This window comes from Canis lupus, chromosome 8, assembly GCF_003254725.2.
Source record: "Canis lupus dingo isolate Sandy chromosome 8, ASM325472v2, whole genome shotgun sequence".
NCBI classification, from domain to species: Eukaryota; Metazoa; Chordata; class Mammalia; order Carnivora; family Canidae; genus Canis; species Canis lupus.
Window position 1 is genome coordinate 12221585 of NC_064250.1, and position 16578 is coordinate 12238162.

The 16578-nt window shown below is 36.7% G+C and overlaps 1 protein-coding gene across 6 annotated transcripts in view; it reads left to right on the top strand.

The window, feature by feature from the left end:
• Positions 1-16578, top strand: part of NPAS3 (neuronal PAS domain protein 3) — an 853690-nt gene that overhangs the window by 256141 nt on the left and 580971 nt on the right. For 4 of the 6 annotated variants that reach the window (XM_049113041.1, XM_035719983.2, XM_025444087.3 and 1 more), the window contains one exon: positions 7912-8156. In XM_049113041.1, coding sequence (XP_048968998.1) covers positions 7912-8156 — 245 coding nt within the window. Of the gene's footprint in view, positions 1-7911; positions 8157-8267; positions 8319-16578 lie in introns of all 6 variants that reach the window. The other 2 variants (XM_049113038.1, XM_049113040.1) reach the window with 1 other exon arrangement.

The window sequence follows — 16578 nt, forward strand, 5'->3', positions numbered from 1 at the left end:
GTTCATGAGTTAAAATGCTGAAACCTTTGATGAATTTTTGATGGCTGCATTTTTAATACAGGTCGACCTTCTTCCTTTGAGGCTGCATGCCAGATTAATTGATAAATAGTAGAAGTCTGTAGCGCTGGGTTCTCCTAAGCAAAACAAGTAGGAAAATCTATAAAAACCTGCCTTTCTGCCTTCTTAGAAGTACTTTAAAAAGGCAAAATTTAAAGTGGTTCTGACTCTACCTTTCCCATCCCTTACAGTTAGAGGACCAAAATCTTCTGTGTTCTTTTATAGGGACTGGTTATTGTATTCTAAAAGTTTACATGAAGGTGTTAAAAATGAGTCCGAGAGAGAGGATTTTCATGTAGATGTAGTGTGAGTCTTTTGATAATGTCCTGATCGGGAGCTGTTCTACAAATACAATTATAAATTATATAAAAAGAACTGACAAATATCTAGCTATTAAGAAGTCACCAGAGAGGAAGAAACATTTAAGTTGACTTACTTTTGTTGTTACTCTCTGACAATTATTTTGCTCCTTGTTATCCTCTGTAGATCTCCAGTTATAGTATTTTCATAATCATCATAACTATTTCTGCAAAGTAGGAAATCAAAGTAATCAATTTTGCAAAGCTAAATTTGATAAGCCACAAAGGATAACTTACCACTTTTAATTTAAGGAGTCATCAAGTGCAAAGTTATCTGTTTTTTTCCCCACCATGGACAAGTGGCCCAATAAATAATTAACATCTTTATCCAGTTCTATGGCAGCTTCAGAGAGATTGCAAAAACGGAGTCAATTCCGTAATATTGGCTTTGTGATAGTCGCAGTTTCTGTTCCTTTTTTACCTTTTTTTTTGGGGGGGGGTTATCTTTTGCAAATAATTTCATTATTTGGCCTTGTCCCCAGGATAGAAGCTAAAGCAGCAAATGCCGCTGGTACTTCCACATTACCCCACTCACCAGGCAGTATGGGTGAGCTCTCCATGGTCCTGGATTTGGGGTTTGTCTGACATCAAGGAGAATTTCTAAATTTATGAGGTTTTGAAAAATATTTTGAAAGATCACCTTTCTACTGGGAGTATTCATAAAATCATTTTGACCAATAATTATCATTGCAATTTTGAAGTTTTTATAGAAGTTTTCACAATTCTCCTGAGTAATTCATCCCCTTAACAACTGTTTGCATATTGTTTACACACACACACACACACACACACACACACACACACACACAATTGCTTGTCTTGCAATTGAGTGCCATTTTTTCTACTTTAGTGAATTAAAAAATGGCCACTTTTTACTCCTAGTAAGAAAATCATTGATTTGAATCTTTAACCATTCACTAATGGAATATATGTTTTATTTGAAAAATTAAATATAGCTGTGATACAACAGACTTAGGCATAAGGAAGACAGTAATGAAAAATAAGTATCTTTTGCAATAAAGGAGTTTCATTTTGCTTAAAGTATGCAGTGTGATATGTCAGAACCAGTGACTAGAAATCATACTGGTGAGAACATTGTATACATTATAAATGAGTATTATGGACCTCAAACCATAGAACAATCAGTGTGAGTCAAGTTTAGGTCTTCATTTAATAATACTCGTATTACTGTGTGTTAGGCACCATTTAAATATTTTATAAAAATTAATTCATTTAATTTAATCTCAACAAGAACCTTTTGAAGCAGATAGTAATATCATCCCATTTCACAGATGAAAGAAACTGAGGCAGAAAACTAAATAAATTGCTCAAGCTACATAATCAGTTAAGTTCTAGAGCCAGGATTTAAATACAGGCATTGTGCCTCCACTATCCATGCATTTAACCTCAACCTTCTGCAAATGTGGAAGATATGCTGAGAGAGGCATCAAAGAGAACTTAATGTGATAATCATGATTTTAGGGAACATGAAAAGAGTTTATAATAAATAGTCTGTTTAAGGGTTGTCACCAACAAAGGTTACTGAACATGCCCCTCCCTTCCTGGCTGCCTAACCAGTAGTGGGGGAGGGGCCATTTCTGCAGCTGAAACTTTTATTTATTTATTTAAAAATATTTTATTTATTTATTCATGAGAGACACACAGAGAGAAGCAGAGACACAGGCAGAGGGAGAGGCAGGCTCCACGCAGGGAGTCTGATGTGAGGATTTGATCCTGAGAGTCCGGGATCAATGCCCTGAGCCGAAGACAGATGTTTAGCCAATGAGCCACCAAGGTGTCCCTGATTTTATTCCCTTTGGTTTGATTCTACTTGTCACTACATGGGGAATTAAACTGACCAAAGTGAAAGTCATAAGTGGCGATAGAGAAAGGAGTTCGAGAGGACAAATGAAGAAAGCAAACAGGTGTTTAGAATTATGGATGCCGTACCTAGACTCGGGGGGAAAAGATGGTATAAAGGAAGCTTAGTCAAATAAAATTATTATAAAAATTATAGAGAAAGAGGGTGGTAATCAGATGTGGCACTAGGGTTCAAACAGTTGGGCTTTTTCCCCAAATAAGTTTTATGATTATTATAGTAATGTTATTACTTAGATACCGTTTACCATATGATAGGAATTTTTCACTTTACATTTATTAGTTCAATTAGTATAATGAATATAATGAAGTAGGAACTATAATCATGTCTGTTTCCCAGATAAAGAAATTGAGGCCTAAAGAGATGGAGAGACCTAGAGAAGGTTGTGGGGATAGTAACTGTATGATGGTGTGAATACTCACAGTCTGGCTGCAGAGCCCACACCATGAACACCTGTGGCTTCCAAGAAAGTTTAAGGATGGGTTGAGTATATTTTCAACGTTCCTAAGTCTTTCCAACTTCTTAAAATTCTTCTTTGTTGGGAAACTCTGAAATAGACTCTACCATATTTAAAGTTTACAACCTATCTTAATTTTTTAAATTCAGAATTGTCGAAGAAGTTCACTGTTTCATAGTTTACCATATACTACCTTGGAAACTATCATATGAGCCATTGCAGTGGTCCCAGGAGATTGGTTTGTAATCCTCATGTTGTAAAATGATAAAATTGAGGCTCAACTTTGTTACTTAAAATCACAATGCCTATGAATGGCCAGGATGGGTCTTGTAATTCCTTCATCAGGACTCTTTCCACAAAACACATAACTTATCAAGGAACTTAAAAGATATGAGAGTATTAAAAGAATTACATTCAATAAGTGCTGTCCCCTAACTCTTCATTACTAGTAATTTTTTATTGCTTATTATCTATAGTTAAAGGTATAACTTCAAAAACATATAAAATTTGTTGCCATTTTTAAAAAGATTTTATTTATGTATTCATGAGAGACACACAGAGAGAGGCAGACATAGGCAGAGGAGGAAGCAGGTTCCCTGTGGGGAGCACAATGAAGGACTCCATCCCAGGACCCCGGGGTCATGACCTGAACCAAAGGCAGATGGTCAGCTACTGAGCCACCCAGGAGCCCCTGTTGCCAAGTGTTAAACAGAAATCTACATTAATATTATTTTAACCAGGGATGGTTGTTAAGGAAAGTTAATTATGGCAACATCACAAAAAGAGTAGGGGATTCAACTTTTAAGTTTTATAAGAGGAAATTCTAGATAATAGATCATTGCCCTTTTGGTTGTGAAGAAGCCCTTTGGAGATTCTGAAAATCATTTACTATCTTCCCAAAATATAGACACAATTTTGTATATGACTTCTAAATTTATTTACAAGCAAGTCAATTAAAAATACATTTGTGTGTATGTGTAGATATATGTATTTATGTGTGTTTTGTGTATATCTTTGGAAATTGTTGATTTTGTTGTTTGGTTGTTGTTGGTAATTACTGGTGAGGATGATGATATCGTCATCAAAGAGAGTTGAATTTTTGATTTGCTGAGGATTAAGGAAGAGTCTTTCTTTCTAGTTATCCAAGGACTACGTGAGAGAACGTGTGAGCAATGGGAAGTTTGGACTCAGGGAGTAACTTACTGCCAATCTGAAGTTTAATCATTTTTTATATGGCAGAGATTAGCACCATAACATTTAAACATTTTATTTATTTATTTATTTTAGAGAGAAATGCTTGTGCACAAATGGGAGAGTGGCAGAGGGAGGAACAGAATCTTAAGCAGACTCCTTGCTGAGCACAAGCAGGACCCAGGGCTTCATCTCACAAGCCTGATGAGATCATGATCTGAGCCCAAACCACGAGTCAGGCAATTAACCAACTGAACCACCCAGGCACTCTACTACCTTACATTTTATTCACATACAACCATTCCATTCCTTCTGTGGAATTCCAGAAGTACAATGATAATTTTTGGTTTAGAACAGAATTTACAAATACACAGTTTAAGTCTTCATTAGTCCTTAATTCAATTTGAGAATTACTTATAACTGCTCTGCTTCACAAAAGCAGGTATAAGATTAATCCACAATCTGTGTTGTTACCTTAAGGTCTTTGGCTTAATCTATTCTAGCAGCATTCTATAACCTTTATAATTCTTTGACTGAATTTTATTGATATTGCCCTCAAAACCAATTACTATTTATTATAAACATAGTACTGTCATTCTGAAAGTCTTCTGAACTGTGATGTCTGTATAATGCTGTGATGTGGGAGTCATAGAAACCCTTGTTATTAAGATTATGGCCAAGGCACATACTCCAGTAGGGTAACACAGAGTGTTAGAGATTTAAAAAAAAAGTGTACGGATGGGGAGAAGAAAAACAACAAGAAGGTGATTCAGGAGCACATGAAGTAAATTCTGCCCAGTGATATTTTAGATAACTCAAGTATCAGAGAACATTGATTGGGCAAGGCATCCAAAGACATTAATGTCCATGTGTTCTTCTTCCTGGAGTGGAAATAGGAAACTCATTCTCCTCTATGTAGCTTTTGGAGCTCCTTGAACTTCTCCCTGTGATCTTGAGCTTTGCTTACCTCCTCCCCTATAGAATTGGTTTCTTTTTCCCTTAAATTATTGATAAGCCTATGTATTAATAACAATTTCAGAATAATGACCTAATCATCTACTTGCTTCAGTTGAACAGAGAAATTCCTAGTATGAGTATTAGTAATATTAATTAGATAACAAATGAGCCCATTTGAGATTCTTTGAGTGACATATATAAAGAGAAAGTTCCATATAACATCCATGTAAGACTACCATCAGAATTGGCCTCTCATAAATTCTTACCTAATTATGAAATACATCCCTGCTTGTTTATTGACCAATGGCATATTTTATTAGGCTTGCATTATTTTTTTAAAGTTTAATCAGTTAATGTAAAATTAAAACATAACATAAAATTGGAAATTCCATGTAAAAATTCAGATTTTGTTCTCTAGAAATAGCAGCACTGGAAAACTGGCAACACCAGGTGTGCCTTCCTCTAGAACAGCAGTCACCTGAAACTGTGCATGTTGTCCCTTTGCCTGAGCTGTTGTCCTCCAGGTCCCCACAGAGACCATCAGGCCTCTTCACTCATTGACATTCCCTGCCTTAACCCAGGGAGCCCTTGAGTTTATAACCTTTGCCTAGAGCTCCATTATAGTCACTTACTGAACAACAACAAAAATTCTAAGTTTAGCCCACCTTCTGGAGTACTCTTTGATTAAAAGAACACAAAAAGAGCAAAGCACTGAACTTGTACCATTGAACTCTACAAGAGATAGATAAAACATGTCAAAGGACATAGTTCTTTTGGCACAGCTGACCTAAGTGATATTAGATATATTACCTTTATTATATAAAGGGAGGGATAGAAATGGTTCTTTTGTCCTAAGATGATGACCTAGATCCTGGTTATACTTAAACTTTATCAGATTTTAAGGCATCTCTCACTTTATTTACTAATTTTCTTTTTTTAAAAGATTTTTTATTTATTCAGGAGAGACACGGAGGGAGGGAGGGAGGGAGGGGGAGAGAGAGAGAGAAAGAGAGAGAGAGAGAGAGAGAATGAGAGATGCAGAGACACAGGCAGAGGGAGAAGCAGGCTCCATGCAAGGAGCCTGACATGGGACTCGATCCTGGGACTCCAAGATCAGGCACTGGGCTGAAGGCGGCGCTAAACTGCTGAGCCACCCGGGCTGCCCCATAATTTTCAACAAGACAGAGTTTACTATTTATAAAATTGCATGAAGGCCAGCTATGATTTGGGAGAAATAAATGGCATTACCATGCTTTCTCCTTGTGAATTAGTGATGTTTCTGCCTGAGGTTATCACTTGAGACCTCAAGAGACAAAGGTTTATCATCTGAGACAGCTATGATGCTGAAAATGATGTTAACTGGTCTAGTACTGAGAAATTGGTTAGTTAACTAATGTAGAATATTTTATTAATAGAGTGAAACTGGTTGGGATATTGGCTTAGCAAGTATTTATTTGACCAGAGTGTGATGGCATTACTTAAATTTTGTAGATCCTCAGATATTCTAAATGTCTATAGTGAATACAGTGTTTCTACCATGAAAAACATCCGGGATGCTATAATGTAATACGAAGTGTTATTGTCTGTATTATACTAGTAGAAATCGGAGCCACATTCCTGAACTCATTTTGTTTTGGTTTTGTTTTTTTTTTAATAATAAATTTATTTTTTATTGGTGTTCAATTTGCCAACATACAGAATAACACCCAGTGCTCATCCCGTCAAGTGCCCCCCTCAGTGCCCGTCACCCAGTCACCCCCACCCCCCGCCCTCCTCCCCTTCCACCACCCCTAGTTCGTTTCCCAAAGTTAGGAGTCTTCCATTTTGATCCAATGTCCAGTCTGCCTTCCTTGCTTGTTTCTTTCTTTCTTGTTATTTTATAATAGGAAACTAGAAAGCCAGATTCAAAGATTTTAAAACACTTTCAGAGTTCCATAAAATTGCCACTTACAAATGATTTTAATAGTACCTTGATACTGTAAATATTGCCCAATTACTTATCATCAGGGTCTGATTTCAGTTTCATTTCTTGTCAGACATAAAACAGAGCAATTCAGAATCGGTGGACTTCTGTCAGAGGCTCAAACGCAACTTCAGTTGTGCCAATTCTGCCCTCAGCAATGTGGGCAAACTTCAAACAGAAATGCACATGAATAGTAAAAGGAAAATGCTGGATCCCACCTGTTGAATCTTCTGTGAAGTAATATGTCTATAATGTTTATAAATTTTAATAACCCATATGGGGCTTTATCTTTCAACATTAAATTTATATTATTTTCAAGTTTGACTTTTCTGGGTAATGTATTTTATTCTCTAGTATCTTAAAGAATCTATCCATCTACTAATGTATATTCATTCATAAAGAATTGACATTATCTCTTATCGACCAATTACCAGCACATTTATAAAGTTACATGTAAATCTTCATTTTCAGTGGGATGTTTTCTCTATCTGACTTAAGGTATGATACTTATTGAGGGCTGGAAGCACAATAAACACCCTTCATAGAACCAACAAATAAAATGTTGATGTTTACCCTTTGTTCCCCAAGATGACATTTGAAGTACATTTTAAAAAATGAGTGCTTTTGATGGCTTAAGATCCCATAGTGATAACAGTTAAATGAACAAAATCATTAGCCTAAGAATAGATACATGAATACTAGTCTCATCCCTTCAGTTGCTTATAGCTGATAATAGCAAGCATTACCTGTAAATTTTAGGTCTTAGAAACAAAGAACACATCTTATAACACATGGCCAAATAGAGGAGAAAACCTAATGAGCAAACTGTTTTTTATTCATTGCAAGTAAGTTTATAGAGTGTAAGTCCGGGGGTAGAATTTGTGGTTTTAGTGTTCATTGTCTAGAATTCATTTTACTATGGTGCTAGAATTTGAAAGACTTTGGTAGATTTTTGCTGGGGAAAAAAGGAAACAAAAAGAACACAATTTCTATCTGATGGTCAGAAGCACCTGTTCTAAAGAACACTTTTTCACTCCGTTGATTGCAGTTTACAAGCATTGAGAAAGGAGAAATCCCGAGATGCTGCTCGCTCCCGCCGGGGAAAAGAAAATTTTGAGTTCTATGAATTGGCCAAGTTGTTGCCTCTTCCTGCAGCCATCACTAGCCAGCTTGACAAGGCATCCATCATTCGACTTACAATTAGCTATCTGAAAATGAGGGACTTTGCTAACCAAGGGGACCCTCCATGGAACTTGCGAATGGAAGGCCCTCCACCTAACACATCAGTAAAAGGTAAGTTTTAAGCCCATGCTTATTCTGGAATATGGTGGTCTGTAGGTGTCTCTAAGATAAAATGTTTACTATCATCCTTTCTTCTTTTCCTGCATATCAAATCCTTTAAAGGGATACAAATGTGGAAATCTGAACTCTGCATGAGAAAGACACCATGTGAAGGTGAAATAAACCTCTTCTATTTCTTTTTTATTTACCAAAAGTCTGTCAGCCTAAATATTCTATCACTTTATATAAGCTTTCAGAGAAATGAGAATGAGATGACTTACATTAAAGTGCTTCTCGGGTTTAATTTGTGCTATGCTAATACATGCAAGTTATTGTTGATGGGTGGAGTATAAGCATATTTGTTAAAGGGTGGAACTAATATTTTCTGTCTTTAGTAACCAAAGAGAGGAAGGGAGTTGAGTCCAACTGTAGAAGGCATTTTGAGTAATGATTTTATTGACTAATAAACAATTCACATATCAATGTTTCAAGTCTCAATACATATTGTCTAAAAATTGTTTAAATATAAACATTTATTTGTCCTTCAAATCCTTGATGCAGTCACTCTTAAAACTTATTAAAAATTTTAGGTCTTCTTCACTCTGATATGTAAGAGAGGTATTTTCTTTTGTGTTAGTGAAACTTCTAGTAATTTATAGCATGCTTAGCATATGAATATCCGTGCATATGTTTATTGGTGTATATGTGGTGTTGGCCATTGATTTTCTATCTTTAAAGACATGTTATTCACGGCATTGGACTTAAGAGATCTGCTAGTTTTTTTGCTCTGACCTTGTATCTAGACCCTTGGTGGGCATAAACTCGGACATTTGGCAAAATTGTAGGCAACTCTGGGGGAGGAACTAGGTTCTTTAAATTAAGAGATTATACCTTAACGACTACCTTTGAAGTCTCTGTATTCCTGGCTGTTGTAGGAAAGGGTTCTAGTGGGAAGCTGTAACCTCCTAGAGGATTCAAATTAAAATTAAGGATTAAAAGCAGTCACTATTTACAATTGTGTGCTAAGAGATGTGATTACATATGTATGTATATATTCATATATATATACATGTGTATATATAAACATGTATATACATGTATATACACACACGCATGCATGTGTGAATCCATTCATATCTCTACCTTGGTACTTTCAAACTGTATTTCTTTTCTTTTTTTTTTTTTTTTTTACAAACTGTATTTCTTATGCTTATGGGAGAAGGAAAATTAGAATTTAAATTGTAATAGGTTATTTCTCTTTAGAGCAGGGCAAACATTCTTCTGTAATGGGCAATACAGGAAATATATTAGGCTTGGAGAGACTCTCAACCCTTCCATTGTAGCATGAAATCAGCCATAGACAATGTGTAAACAACAGGGTGTGGCTGTGTTCTAATGAAACTTAATAGGCAGCTGCCACCAAATTTGGCCCAAAAGCCATAGTTCACAGATTGTTGATCTAGAGTAGAAGAATGACACTGAGAAGTTGAGAAGAAGGGCAGGATGTCAGTATATGGTATCAAAGTCCCAATAAACCAAGACATACTCATGCAGTCCTTTCACCACCCATCTTCCTGTAAAAATGTAGATGTCAACTTAGTAATGTACCAATCGATGTTCCAGATGCTAAAGTTGTAGCAGATTTTCCCAAACTAAAGATGTGAATATAATCTAATAAGCATGTCATATCCATAAGAATTTATTCAGTAGACTGTCATCATGTTTATTCTGAATCATACAAGATGATAAGGGTAGGTGTAATAGGTCAAAAGTCACAGACTGTGCAAAATACATTCTTAGGCTTCACTTTGAAATGCAGTTGGTGGAGGGACTGGATTTGTCTTAAGCTGTTTAGCACAGTTATCTTTTATTTCCATTTTTTAATTTAAAGGAGTTGGCAGTTGATAGGCTGCCTTGGTACTGGTGGTTCCCTGAGTAGAAAAATGGTCCCATGGTTTGTCCATTCTCCTGTGAGGTGATAACCCCGCTTTTAGAATCATGACCTTTTAGTGATGCAAAATTCTAGCTCCTGCAGAACCTCATTTACAGATGAGGGAAATGATCTAGAAATAACATTTAGAGTGAAGTATTAGCAAATTTAAAACTAGAATCCATTGTCTTGTCTTTCTGTCTAGTGCTCTATCACATCGTATTGATTCTAGAAATGGTATTTGATTTGCATCCCCTTTATTGAATATTATAGGTCAGAATTCTCTAAGCTTTTGGCTACAAAAGATAATTTATTTTTACTTTATGGACTTCAATCAGTGAAACTCTGTAACTACTTATGATAAAGATGGATTAAAAAGATAAAATATGGTCTCTGCTGTCATGGCCATTTCAGGCTATGGAAGGATATGATGATGTCAGTGAGGGAAATGGGAAGGTCGAAATGGGTATTTAGGAGGCTAGAGGGAGATAACAGATTTGATTACTTTGAAAATTCCACGCAGATAATAGCAGAGCATCCAATTTAGTACGCGTGTACTCCCGCTACTAAAAACGAATGATAGTGAAGGTGTAAGCATAGTGACTCTTATCCAGTTTACACTGGCTCTCTAAACTTGCTAGGATGCAATGGGCACTTTTTGTAAGCTAGTTTTGCTGTACAATATATGTATATTTTATTGCTCTACTCCCATTCTTTAATGCAAACCTGTTACTCATTCTGATCAAACATTCATGAAACAACATCAAAAGAAATTCATTTTAATTTATTAAGGTCTTCTATGTTGTGCCCTTGAAGAAGTTCATGTGGATAAACAAGCTTATATAAATAGCCTGCAGCGTCATGTGAAGTGCAGTTCATAATCCAACAATAAAACGGTAGACATTATACTTTGTGCTTCTCCAAGCAGTCTCTTGAATAAACCTAAAGGCATTTGGAAATTTATATGAAAAGTATTTACACCATGTAGGCAATGGTTTTTTTTTTTTTAATGTGATGAGTTGTTCATGTTAATAATTAAATTTCAAAGCTTGAATTTAAATTTGTCCCACACAACTATATAGAAACTTAATCATTTTAATTTACTGCTTCAGAAAGGCCCTTCACTCTGCCCCATATTCATCACATCTTTTCTTAAAAGTCTATAAAGGTTGATGAGTTTGTTTTGTGATGCCCATTGTATATAGATTATTACAAGTTATGCTTGCAGAAAGAACACTCAGGTGACAGTGTATAATGTGTCCTGAGTCAATTACTTCATGGAAATGATATGTTAAGCAATTGGAAGGTAACAGATAGTTTTTTCCATTATTTTAGAAATATCTGTATTGTTATAATACAGATCAAATCTACAATGAACATTATGCATTATTCAAGAAATGACCAGGTATTCTCAGCAGTGTTTCAGCTAAATAACTGATGATTGTAACCTTTAAAGAAATCTCATTGTGGTGACTGTTGGTAAATCACTTCTCCATTCATAGTAATCTCTATTTAGAGGCTATCTAGAAACCATTATATGTTTTATTAATCTTAAAAGCAATAGCTGCTGATTTGACATTTGCTAAAACTAGATAAATTTTCTGTCTTTTTAATATCACGGACTTCAGTTGAATTTTGGTGTATATCTGCTACAACTCTATTAATCCAGGAATATTTACCACTGTAAGCATAAGTTTTATTTCAATTTAAGCACTGCAGGTTTTAAACAACAATTTGTGTATCTGTGTGACAGGCAATGATGCTAAGATATGTAAAATATAAGACATTTTTAGCCCTTGAAGGAAACAGGTGAAAAATATTGCAAGACAACTGGTGATTAAAATTGGCTGAACACGTTAAGGAAGATCTTTACTATGTTTATAGAATTTTTCTTCACTCTTTCAGGCTCCTATTGTGAATTAAATGGTTGATATCTCTGAGAGGAGAGATCTGCAGGTCTTTATTTAAGGAATGCATGAGGCATCCTTTGCCAAAGACCACATTGTAGCAATCATGTTTAAGGGATCCATTTAAAACAGTCATGTGTAGCAACTGAATCTAGGACATCCTTCAGAGTAACACTGAATTACTATCATAATGTTTATGCCTAAAACTTAGATAGCATTTCATAAAAAATGGCTCTGTTTCCATAGAAGGTGGAGAACCCAAGACTGTCTGCGTGATTATTGTTCTTGGTCTAAGCAGCTCTAAGGTTTTCCACTTCCTCTTCTGGCATTTTTACTGTGTACGGACACATACTTACTTCTACCAACTGACACTCATACTTGGGGGTAAGGGTCCTATTCCTCATTATTTAAAAAAAAACATATAAAATGCAATTTCTTAGAATCTGCATGGCATGTACACCAGCCTGTGGCATTCTTTCTTATTGTGTAGGCAAATGGTAGTACCCAGACTGATCCCTTAGGTTCTGAGCAGAAGCTTCCCTATAGGGGAAGACAGATTTGCTTCTTATTTGATTTCTATTCTTGCCTCTACCTCCATAGACTGGGGGCCCAACTCCCCGCTTTAGTCTCTGGTTTCACTTAGCTTAATCCAAAATCAGGGGTGGCACCATGGGGCGCCTGGGTGGCTCAGTTCATTAAGTGTCCAACTCATGGTTTCGGCTCAGGTCATGATCTAAGAGTCATGGGATGGAGCCCAGCATCAGTCTCCATGTTCAGTGCGGAGTCAGCTTGTCCCTCTCCCTCTACTCCTCCCGCCACTCATGTTCCTTCATGCTCTCTCTTAGATAGATAGATAGATAGATAGATAGATAGATAGATAGATAAAATCTTCAAAGTCAAGGATGGCTTCAAATGGAAATGGGGCCATCCAAAAGCTGAGCTCTCAATGTCCACTCTTGTTTTTCTTGGTAGTGAGTGCCAGGTTTTACTAGTATATGGAAATATGATGTAATAGAATTGCCTTTTCTTAGATATGCTTCCAGGAAGGCTTTTTAATTATATGTTGCTATCCTTTTGTCTCTTTCTAGTGAAGTTATGACTTTGGAAGGAAGTTCATTGAAGAACTGACCTTTTACTTTATTTTATTTATATCATGATAGGACAAGTCTTGTTTATATCGCCATGCTTCCCTAGGATTGTCATCTCTGACACTAGACATGAAGGGCTTTCTGACAAATGTGGATCTGATGATGGCAGAGTAAGTGTCTGAGACTATAATTCTGTGCAATTTTACATTTTCTCAGGAAAAGCCTTGCTGTCTACAGAGGGGGCTCCAGGCTACCTTCAGCATGAAGCATGGAGAAGCACTGCTGCTTTCTTGCCGCATGCCACTGTTAGAGAATTGGACTGGTCACCATTACTTTCAGCGCACCTGGCACTGTTGTGCATCCAGAACTACCCTCAATTCCAAAAACTGGTTCAGGGGAAGCTTATTTGTGAGAGTGGTGGCCGAGACCATATGCATACTCTTGTGTACTAGTCAGCCATTGCCAGTGCCATTGCCAGTGCCACTGGCAATCAGAACATCTCAGCAGCATGCCACAAAGCTTTTACTCCTTGTGTTGCTATGGTTCATTCCTGGGGTTGGCAGATTTAGGCTGAGCTCAGCTGGATAGCTTACTTCCTGCCACAGCTCTAGCTCTTCAGGTTTCAGCTTGGATCTGCTCTTGGTCAGGGGACAGCAGAAATTTGGGAGAGGCTCTTTTCATGGTTATGGCAAAGGGGGAAAAGGGATGAGTGAAACACTTCTTAAGCAATTTTTGTGGAAGCTTGTGGAGATGTGGAGGAAAGGGTATGCATGTACCTTTGCATTCTGCATTGGGATTCATCAGTCTGTCCCTCTATCTGCTATCCTCTTTCCCTAGCAATACTGAATACCTCAAAACACTTATTTGTGCCTTTGTACATCCCATCAACTAACTAGAATGCCCTTTTCCTTCTTTCGGTTTTGCTGAATCCCTGTTCATCTTTAAACACCCAGCTCACATGTCACTTTCTTGGTCTTCTCTCCTTCCCCAGAGTTATTCATTTGTTCCTAATGTTACTGTTCACAATCTTCTGTTGTTTTTTAGTATCAACTCATAATTCTTTTCTTACCATACCTATCTCTATGTTTAGACTGTGAGCTATCTGAGGGAACAGTCTGGGACTTCGTATGCATGTACATATATCTCCATGTACAATGCCCAGGAAAGAAAGTCTTTAACCACATTTTAAAATTATATAGTACCACATTATATCTTGGGATAGCTATTAGCAAGCTGAATAATGCTGATGAGAACTGTGGGTGGGTCTAAGAGCCTAGGATGAAGAAAGAGTAAAAAAGAAAGGGTAGAAGAAAAATGGAGGGAGAATGATGGGAATAGTGTGAAACCAAAGGGAAAATAAACAGTGTATTGAGTAGAAGCTAGAAGGCATGGTTCCTCCCACCCTGAGATGAACTGCCTTCTCCTTCCAACATTTTTCTTTCATGTAATGTATGGGCTAATGAGTTGATGGTTAAAAACAATAGTCTCAAGAAACCCATGTCTTGGGTGTATAAATTCAAGTTCATTCAACCAATATCTGAGTACCTTCTCTTACTAAGTCCCCGCAACAGATGGGGGCATAGGGAGAAAGTATAAGGCCTTGGGGGTATTTATCATTTATTGAGAAATAAAAATAGAAGGGAGGGAGGAAAGGACGAAAGATGAAAGCTTTTGATAAAATTAAACCATGTGACTTGGGTTATAAAGTCCTTTCTAGATCTCAGTTTCTCCTTTGAATTTTCTTTTTGTGAGTGGTTCTGGTCTGGGTTATTGCTAGTCGGTAACCCCAAACCCCAGTTTTTTTTAGAAAGGCTTTAGCAATTATTGTCTCAAATTAGTTTCTCCTGAGACCCTTGGAGTTTTTAAAGCTGTTTATTAGTAATTTCAAAAGCCATGTTCTCTATCTCTTCCTATTCTGCTAATATTTCTCTTTTTCTTCTCTTTTATGTCTTTCCTCTTTACATGGAGGTATCCTGTCTCCCTGGCATTTTGGGTTCAAAAATACATGACGTAGTTGATTTATCTTAAAAGATTTTATCTGTTGATTATCAAGATTTTCAACATACAATTATTATAAAGAGATGAAAAATAACATAGCATACAGTGAAAATTTAAAGTAAACAAGCCAAGTGCCAACTATATGATAAAGACAAAATATGAATCTAAAACTTTATATACTTTTGATTTGCTTTTTACTCTTGGCAAAATCATAGGGGACGTACTTACATTCCATGTCACATTCAACTTATTTTAAGAAGTCTACCAGTTCTTGATAATGTAATATTTTAGTCACGGCATTGCCTTACTACATTGTACTCACTTATTTAGGACTTTGAAGTTTATGTGCCCTGTTCTTTAGGGCTGGACTTCTTTGATGTGTTTTTGTTAGCCCTCTCACCTCTTGCAAAGCACAATATATAGTTTCAGTGCTCTGCAGATAACAATATTTCATGGGAATAGCAAAGAAGGAGTCACCTCTGACTGCTTTATATGATTGAAATTGTACTGTGGCTTTAATTTTCAGAAACAGCTTTCTAGATACTGTGCATAACTCTTGGCTGTGCCTTAATAAACATGTGGTGACCTCCACCTGTAAAACTAATGTGGCTTTGAATACTGATTGATGCAGCTTTTCACATCCTTTCTGGGTCCATAATATGTCAGCAAATGTCAGAGCCTGGGCAGGAAAAGAAGGCCAAGAGAATTTGGGGTTTAAGATCATACAGATATTCTGTTTCAGTCCCCCTGCTATTGTGTGGAGAAAACTGATAGAGAACTTTAGTGATATAAATAAAGTCAATAACAGACTTGGAAGTAGGGTTTGGACCTATGAAATTCCAATTCAGCACATGTTCCTCCATAATAAAGAGTATTTCTGGGGTGCCTGGGTGGCTCACTGACTTAACCTTTGGCAGATCATGATCCCAGGGTCCTGGGATATAGCCCCTCTTGGGCTCCCTACCCAGCGGGGAGCCTGCTTCTCCCTTTCCTTCTGCCTGCTGCTCTCCCTACTTGTGTTCTCTCTCTCTTTGTGTGTCAAATAAATAAATAAAATCTTACAAAAAGAGCATTTGCTTTCTTAGTTCAGTTCATGTCACCAGCTGTCCGTAACACCTTTTTCCATTTGTATTATATATACATGAACATGCATGCACATGTATGGCTCCTGTGTAGAGACGAGCCCTTTTTAGAACAAATGTTAGGGAATTCAAATTCACGAAATATTTTGAGGCTATTCAAAGGCAAAGGAGTTATAACAATGAAAAAAGTCATTTAAGGCATTAAATACTAAAATTATGGGAGACTGTGTGAAGGGTATATTGGAACTCTGTCCTAACTTTGCAACTATTCTGTGGATCTAAAGTTATTCCAAAATAAAAAGGTAATTTTTTTAAAGCACTATAATGCACTCTACTGTCAGAAACATGAGAAAAATAGACCTCTACCCAAACGGAAACTCGTTCTGTCCCAGTTTCCTACTTTTTCACCTGGTCACTGTTGAGGCTCTA